An 8,943-nucleotide genomic window follows, 5' to 3' on the forward strand; every position below is an offset into this window, starting at 1 on the left:
GGTCCTGACACCGTGGAAGACAGAGTGCGTCCCAGAGCCATTCCTAACGCACCCAGCAGTGATCCGCCTGGGGTGCTGCCGTCGAACAGCGCAAGTACCCATCAAAGGAACGTCGTGGATCCAGGAGTCGTCCGTCAGGAATCAGGACCTGCGGCTGCCGGGTTCACAGCACCCGGGCAGTTAGGTGAGACATCACTGGGAACACTGTTATCTATATTTAATGTGGCGCCTGGGGCGGGGGGGAGCAATAGTGCTATTATCGGTGGTTTGGGGCGCTTGCTGTGTGGTTTAGCTGGGGTTAGTCAGGATAGGGGGGCAATGGGGGCTACCCCCTTAGCAGCGTGGGGGTTGGGGGCAGAAAATAGCAATGTACCGGCGACCGCTAACAATAGTAATGTAGCAGTGGCCAATAGCACAGGTGTAGCCGAATCAGTGTCAGTGCAGACGCAGGCGGGAGGTGAGGAGGATAGGCCCAGATTAGATGACGCCGCAAAAGGGGAGGTGTATGTTTGCTTTGAGGGTCCCCTGGGAGCGCATTTGAAAACGGAGGTGCGTGAGAAAATTTGGAAGGGAGAGTATATAGAAATTTTTTCGCTGCTTCCGTTGGAGCGGTTCAACCTTGATGTGGTAAAAAAGGACGGAGTAAGAAAGGAGGATGATGATAAGCGTCGCTATCGCCTTATCCCTAGGTCATTTAGTAATTGGCTACAGGCCTTTGCTATTTTGGCAAGTGTGATTGGGGAGAAGAGTCCGGAATGCTGTTCCCCTTTATTTTGCTATCTGGATGCTATTGGGGAAGCCTATAGAGTGTATGGGGGTTCCGGGTGGTTACGGTATGACGAGCAGTTTCGTCAGAGGAAAGCAGTCCGTCCTAATATGAGATGGGACCATAAGGACATTGCGTTATGGATGAGGGTGACAGCGCCAGGTAGGAGTGGTCAGTCCTTTCGGAGTGAGTCAGGGGTTGGGGTACAGCAAGGTACAGGGACGCCCCCAGTTGGAAGAGGATACTGCTTCCTTTTCAATGAGGGAAGTTGCAAATTCGGCCAAAAATGCAAATTTAGGCATGAATGTTCCGTGTGTGGCGGGGGCCATGGGGCTAGCAGATGTTTTAGAGGTGGTAGACAAAGGGGGGGGGATAGTTTTGCAAAAGGGGCAGACCCCAGTGCGAGTGGAAAGGATGGTGGGGCATCTAAATAGATATCCGAACCAGGAGTTAGCTGAATTTTTGTATTCAGGGTTTAAGTTCGGTTTTCATATACCTTCACACCCGTTACCAGTCTTAGAGAAGCGGAAGAATTTGCGCTCGGCATTGCAGTTCCCGGACATAGTGACAGGAAAGTTAGCTAAAGAGGTTTCCCTAGGGAGGATGGATGGTCCGTTTGTTACATCACCCATCAGTAACTTGCGAGTTTCCCCTTTGGGTTTGATCCCTAAGAAGGAGCCTAATAAATTTAGGCTCATCCACCATTTATCATTCCCTAAGGGTGCGTCGGTCAATGAGGGCATTGACCCGGAACTTTGTTCTGTGGTTTATGCTTCCTTTGATGCGGCTGTGGAATGGGTAAGGAAGCTGGGTCCGGGTACCCTGTTGGCAAAATGTGACATTGAAGCGGCATTTCGGTTGTTGCCAGTTCACCCGGATAGTTTGTATTTACTGGGTTGTTTTTGGAATGGCGCATATTTTGTGGATAGGTGTTTGCCAATGGGCTGTTCAATATCGTGTGCATATTTTGAGCGTTTTAGTTCTTTTCTGGAGTGGGTGGTGGTTCAGGAATCAGGTTGTCACTCTGTCATTCATTATTTGGATGATTTCCTGTGTTTGGGGCCGGGGGGATCTAGGGTTTGTTCGTTGTTGTTATCCACATTACAGTCTGTTTTTGAGTGTTTTGGAGTCCCGTTAGCGGTGGACAAAACGGTGGGGCCGGCTACTGAGCTAAGCTTTTTGGGTATTGTCATAGATACACAGCGGATGGAGTGTAGGCTACCAGTAGACAAAGTGTCAGATTTAAGAACAGAGGTGGCGGCGGCATTGACAGCAAAAAAGATTCGTCTGCGGGACCTGCAGTCTTTGTTGGGCAAATTAAATTTTGCATGCAGAATCCTACCTATGGGCCGCATTTTTAGTAGGAGGTTGGCTTCGGCGACAGGAGGGGTGGTGTCTCCCCACCATTTTATTAGACTAGGCAGTGAGTTGAAAGGGGATTTGAAAGTTTGGGATTCCTTTTTAAAACAGTTTAATGGCAGAGCATTAGTTATGGGGGGGGTGGTTGATGCGTTTGATTTCGAATTGTTTACGGATGCTGCGGGTGGAGCGGGTTTTGGGGCGTACTGTGAAGGGCAGTGGTGTGCGGGTCGGTGGCCTGAGTCCTGGGTACGAAAAGGGTGGGTAAAAAACGTGGCATTGTTGGAACTCTTCCCCATTGTGTTGGCAGTCACGCTCTGGGGGGAGAAGTTTCGGCACAAGAAGGTTCGTTTCCATTGTGACAACTTGGGAGTTGTGCAAGCCATCAACAGTGTAACGGCTTCTTCCCCCCCAGTTATTTGCCTATTGCAGCAGTTGGTTCTCCGGTGCTTGTCCCTTAATGCTTGGGTGTTTGCGGTGCATGTGCCTGGTTCCTCTAACTGTATAGCTGACGCACTTTCTCGTTTTCAGTGGGAGCGGTTTCGCCAGCTGGCCCCGGAGGCGAGTCAGGTCGGATTGGTGTGTCCAGAGTCGTTGTGGGAGATCCTGGAGGTACCGTAGCTTGTCTGTTGCAGGCATCATTGAGTGAAGGCACGTGGAGGATGTACGATAGGGCTTGGAGTAGGTGGCAGCAGTGGTGTAATGACCTAGGGGTCGAGGTACTGGACGGGGAAATTCCGTTGTTACTGTTCATTGGCCACGTGAAGGATCAAGGTTGGTCGGTTGCCAAGATCAATGGTTGCATGGCGGGCTTGGCTTTCGGATTCAAGTTGCGGAATTCCCCGGACATTACTAAGTCCTTTTTGGTCCGACAAATTTTGAAGGGTTATAGAAGGTTTCAGCGTGTCAAAGATTCCCGCCTACCGGTGTCCTTTTCGTTATTGTTACAGTTAGGGGAGCAGGTAGCTGGAGTGTGTCGCTCGGCTTGGGAGGTGAGCTTATTTAGACTAGCCTTTGCTCTGGCTTTTTTCGGAGCCTTTCGTTTAGGGGAGTTAGTGTGTGCAAGTGTGCAGCGGGAAGGGGGTCTGAGGAGTGAGGATGTAACGTTATATGACGACAGGGTGCTGATTTATCTGAGATTTTCAAAGACGGATCAGGAGGGGAGGGGTCATTTAGTCTCATTGTTTGAGGTGCCGGGATGTCTAGTGTGTCCAGTACGGTGTTTGCGTGATTTTCAAGGAAGGGCAGGGGTCGCGGCAGGCCCGATTCTCAGACATGAGGATGGCTCCTTTTTATCGCGATTTCAATTTATAGCGGTATTCAAGAAATGTTTGCGTAATCTAGGAATGGACTCTGGCAAGTTTACGGGTCATTCCTTCAGGATAGGTGCTGCCACGGAGGCTGCTCGCTTGGGGGTGCGAGATGAAGTGATTAAGCGTATTGGGAGGTGGGAGTCGGAGCGTTTTCGGCTGTATGTGCGTTTAGGGGCAGTTTAAGGCTGTGTCTAACCATGTTTGTCTCGTTCTTTTTTCAGGTGATGCCCCGTTATTAGTTTGGATCCTGGGCCATTCGTTCGTGTTCTGGGGGGCATTACGAGCGGATGTTCGGCAGAATGGGCGGCAGCTGGGGTTTGATCGGGGGACAGCCATAGTAAGATGGATCGGACGCAGAGGTATGGTGTGGGGTAGTGTTTTGCAGGAGGTTCATCGGCAAGCCAGGTTAGATAGAGTCCCAGATATCTTGGTGTTGCATGTTGGGGGAAATGACCTAGGGGTCCGACCTTGCAGAGAGTTGATCAGGGATATACGTTTTGATTTTTTGCGTTTGTGGTCCCTCTTCCCGTCAGTTGTCACTGTGTGGTCGGATATTGTCCCCAGGAAGGTCTGGAGGGAGGCGAGATCGGTTGAAAGGCTGAATAAGGCTAGGATTAAGCTGAACAGGGTGATTGGGCGGTTCTGTGCCAAACATGGGGCGGTGGTGGTGAGGCACCCCGAGTTGGAAGCAGGAACAGGAGGCTTTTGGAGACAGGATGGAGTCCACCTCAATGCGGTGGGCATTGATTTGTGGTCACTGGACTTGCAGGGAGGTATTGAAACAGCCCTCCGGGTGTGGCGGAACGCGCGAGCTTAAGGGCTGTCAAGCTGCGCGTTGTTGGCGGGGGGAGGTCATAGAAGCTGGGGCTACTGGATGGTAACGGTGAATGAGAGGGCCTCAATGGTGGGGCTGGACTCTCAGAGTTGGGGCACCTGGTTGGCTTGGTATGGCGTCCGTCAGTTGGTGTCCCCGAGCTTGTGGTACGCGGCTGGGGGCAAGATGGAATTGCCGTGGTGGTTTGTGGTCGTTTAAGGTGCAGTTAGGCGGCTTCTAGGACCTCCCTCGTCAGTTAGACATGTATATATTTATATATATATGTCATTGTTATATCAAGTGTTATGTTTATTCATGTTATTTATATTATTTAATAAAAGACGGCTGCTGTGGCCGATTTAATCCAAACAGTGGCTGTGTGTGGTTATTGGGAGAGGAAATGGGGAAGGTTAGTTAGCTAAATGATGGGGTAGTGGACCCGAGCGTAGCCAATAACCCTACTCAAGTGAGGCCGGACGAAGCGGCACGCTTCAGGGGAGGCCGGCATGAGGGGTTTTGTGAGCAAGGGTCAGGGAAGGTAAGGGTTAAGTGGATGAGTGCAGGAAAAGGGGGGAGGAGCTAGAAAGGGGCGGGGAGCGGCAGGCTGAAGTAGTGGTGAGGCAGGTCAGCGCCCGCCATTTTAGGAGCAGAGAGCCAGCATCTCCCTCCCTCCCTCCCGTAGTGTGTACTTGGATGTTTCAGGGCGGCAACGGTATATTATAGAGGGGATGCATATATAAAAAAAAAAAAAAAATGTGTATTTTATAAATAAATAAATGTATAAAAAAAAAAAAAAAAAAAAAAAAATGGACAAGGGGTGGTGGACGGAGTGTGTCGTTAAGTGTTGCGTTTGTCGCAGCAGTCGTGGCGGGGGGAGGTCATAGAAGCTGGGGCTACTGGATGGTAACGGTGAATGAGAGGGCCTCAATGGTGGGGCTGGACTCTCAGAGTTGGGGCACCTGGTTGGCTTGGTATGGCGTCCGTCAGTTGGTGTCCCCGAGCTTGTGGTACGCGGCTGGGGGCAAGATGGAATTGCCGTGGTGGTTTGTGGTCGTTTAAGGTGCAGTTAGGCGGCTTCTAGGACCTCCCTCGTCAGTTAGACATGTATATATTTATATATATATGTCATTGTTATATCAAGTGTTATGTTTATTCATGTTATTTATATTATTTAATAAAAGACGGCTGCTGTGGCCGATTTAATCCAAACAGTGGCTGTGTGTGGTTATTGGGAGAGGAAATGGGGAAGGTTAGTTAGCTAAATGATGGGGTAGTGGACCCGAGCGTAGCCAATAACCCTACTCATGTGGATCATCTCTTTTCTTAGGCGGCATTTTCAGCAGGAGTAATTGGAGGACAAATACAAAGTCGCGGCCTGTTAATAAATACACTGGGTAATGATCTGTCAGTCCGGGTTTAGTGCACCGTTAGGAAGGTGCTCGGTCGGTAAGGATGTTACGGCAGAGTCCCAAAACCAAGTTAGTTTCTGAATGGACAGGGGGTAGAGGATAGAGAGTTACTGAAAGATCCCAAACACAGTGATGACTAATTATAGAAATCTGTGATTCAATAACTGGAGGAGAGCGAACGGATCGGTTACAACAGCAAATACAAAATTGCAAACTGAGACGTCCTCTTTCTTGGCTCCGTGCAAACAAATACCCTTTATCCCGGCTCCCTATTTATACGCACTTTCCTCCTCTCTTCCTCTTATTGCTTATACCCCCTCTGCTTAGCTTACCGGACTCGATGAGAGCCAACAGCCCTGTTTTCACCCGATTCTCCTCAGGAATGTCCCAATGGCAGCCGCAGCACCTTCTAGAAATATACTTCCAAAAGCCAACCAACCTATACCACCAACGGGGCAAAACACCAGGAGACCAGGACCAGGACGAGCCACCGCTGACTTAACTGCATCCGACTCCAGCCGGGGAGACCGAGCCACAATAGCTCATACACGCGGCGTCTCCCACCGGCTTCACATGGACGGCCCGCGTACTACAGATCACGGAGGTGAGAGAGGGGACGGAGCTAGCGTCCAGCGTCAGACGCACTCCATGTGCACACTGAATACATTCAGCTTGATTCCTGAGAAGATTGCACTCGCTGCTCCTCAGGATGAAGCCCATCATCAACCTCCTACAGGGGTCTCCTGTAATACTCCACATGTCTCATTGTTCTGACTGGAGGAGACAGAGGTGAAGTTTGCTTTACTCTCCCCAACATTTCTGATGGACTCTTCTTTTATTTGTACTGACGTTTAGTGGGTTTTCAGTTTTTTTCTTATTGGAATGCAATCTCTGAGCTGCAGGGGTTAATTCTTCTACAGGAGCTCTCCGCCCTCTTATGTACATTCTTCCTATTTAGGCTGTGGTGTGCTGCGCTGATTCTTTTACTTGGCCATTTCTAAAAGCTCAGCATTTTTTTAGCCCCGCCCATTATTAAAAGCCCCTCCTACATATAATAGGCCACACCCAAAAAACACTGCACAGCTGACATTCTATAGTTGCGGCCTGTCTCTACACATCATACGGAGAGGGGAGGTCTGTCCTGGCTGCACTGCCTGCTTATACAACAAGCTACAGCCAGGAAGCTCCTCCGCTCTCCTCCCTCCCCTGATCCTGCTCAAGCCCTATGGTTCCCCCCACCATCTGCCACCCGCCCGTGGCCTGCTGCCCCCCTTGACCGTCCTCACCCAGCACTGAATCCTCCTTCTGCAAATAACAGGGGGAGGAGCCGGAGCATCTCCTCTCCTACATAGCGCCCCCTACCTCTTACATCCAGTGATGTCACCTTTGTTGTAGACGTTCTCTTTCCTCATCTTCTCCATTCAGACCAGACCGCCATGATGATTTTTCTGCCATCTCCCATCTCTGCAGAGATTAACAAACAGACATTAGTTTCCCACATTTCCATCATCTTCTGAACACCCCATCCTGCCACCCCCAATACTATACTGCAGAGAAAGTCCCCCTGGAAATACTACTACCACACAGATAGTGCCCCCTTCAACAATTATTGGCACACAGTGCACAGTACACTAATAGTATAAAGATAATGTCCCCCAAAAATTATTGTGCTAAGCTGATACTGTGTCAGGGTGCCCCCCAAAGTAACAGTGCTCCCCAAAATCCCACTAATAGAAATAATTCTCTGCCAGAGCACACTTAGTAGTAATAATGCCCCTATAGTACCCATACTAGTAATCATGAAAAGAAAAAAAAAGTAGAAAACACTGATACTTACCTCCATCAGCAGTGATGTGATGCAGGCTCTTCCGGCCTGTGTCCCTGCTGTGTGCTGCCCGGCTCAGGCGGCGCGATGATGACGTCATCGCGCCGCCTGAGCCGGCCTCTGATAGGCTGCAGGCATTAGTGCCTGCGGCCTATCAGAAGAACAGGGGAGGGACACGCCTCTCCCTCCCCTGCCGCAGCACAGGCATCTGTATCGCTGTCCTGAGGACGGCGATACAGATGGATATGGAGATGAGCGCTTCCACAATGGAAGCGCTCATCTCCTCCTGCCCACCGCTGCCGCAATTACATCCAGGGCTGCGCCGCCTGTGGTGATCGGCGGTGCGGCCCTGAGGGATAAAAAAATAAAATGTCTGGTTGTTCTAGGGGGGGTCCAGACCCGCTGGACCCCCCTGTAGGTGCGCCACTGACTAGAGCCCCTCCTGTGTCTGCGGGTTCTCCTCTGTAAAGAATGTAGAGCCTGTGTATCGGTGTTAGGGTACTTTCACATTAGCGGCAGGGGAGTCCGGCAGGCTGTTCCGGCGGGTGAACAGCCTGTCAGATCTGCCCTGCTGCTAGTTCACGTGTGCCCCCGGACTGCCGCTCCGTCCCCATTGACTATAATGGGGGCGGGGGAAGAGTTCTGGCGGCAGCACGGCAGCGCACAGTGAGAGGCAACCGTACTAAAACTACATCATGCAGGTAAACTAAGCCGGGACAAGTAAGTGGCCAGCACATCCGTGTACAGTGGGACGCCACTGTTAAACATCGGGGAGCTCAGGCCTACTATTATTCTATCTGCCAAATAGACTCAGCAGTGGAAGTATTGAAAAAATATATGCTGAGATTATTTTCTGACTGTCCCTGTTGGTCGGCAGAATTGGGGATATCTGATTAGTGCATTGATCGGAGCAGCGATATTTTATCATTGACCGGGACTAAGCATGTGGAACATACGGAGATAATTGATGGAACTTACTTGTGGCTATACGTGTACACTTTGAAGATATTCCGAGCGGGCTGAGATACAGGACTCACTACGTGCCCAGTTCTGGTCTGTGCTGCCACCTGGTGGTAACATTACATCTGCTCTACAAGTAACATTGAGAATCCATCCTGCAGTGTTTTATATTGAACTGATGGCTATACTATAAATACCACATGGTGACTAGACAGAGACAGATAAAAAAAAAAAAATAATAGTTTTATTTAGAAGTATAAGTTTACAATTCAAGGAGATTAGGAACTTTCCTCCTCAATAAAGGAAAGGATAAACATAGTATAACATAAGTCCACAGTCGGTCACCATCAAGTGCATAATACAAACGTAGAGAAGGGTGGGTTACCCTTATTTATCCTCTTCTATTCGATCTCATTTTATTGTATTTGATTCAGGGGTGTCTTTATGTACTTTTATTATTGATATTAAATTAGTTACATTTTTAACCCTCTGTGTAA

At 49.7% G+C, this 8,943-nt stretch overlaps 1 protein-coding gene across 1 annotated transcript; it reads left to right on the forward strand.

The window, feature by feature from the left end:
• Nucleotides 1–187: 187 nt before the first annotated feature.
• On the forward strand, nt 188–4,385 carry LOC121007553. Its single transcript, XM_040439577.1, has 2 exons — nt 188–2,737; nt 3,660–4,385. Exons 1-2 carry the CDS (start codon nt 1,025–1,027, stop codon nt 3,675–3,677), a joined length of 1,731 nt encoding a protein of 576 aa, XP_040295511.1. The 5' UTR covers nt 188–1,024; the 3' UTR covers nt 3,678–4,385.
• Nucleotides 4,386–8,943: the final 4,558 nt, after the last annotated feature.

Source organism: Bufo bufo, chromosome 7 (assembly GCF_905171765.1).
Source record: "Bufo bufo chromosome 7, aBufBuf1.1, whole genome shotgun sequence".
NCBI classification, from domain to species: Eukaryota; Metazoa; Chordata; class Amphibia; order Anura; family Bufonidae; genus Bufo; species Bufo bufo.

What these genes read in the sequence shown, in the direction of transcription:
- LOC121007553 (XM_040439577.1), top strand. Translation starts at nt 1,025, where the DNA reads ATGAGGGAAGTTGCAAATTCGGCCAAAAATGCAAATTTAGGCATGAAT.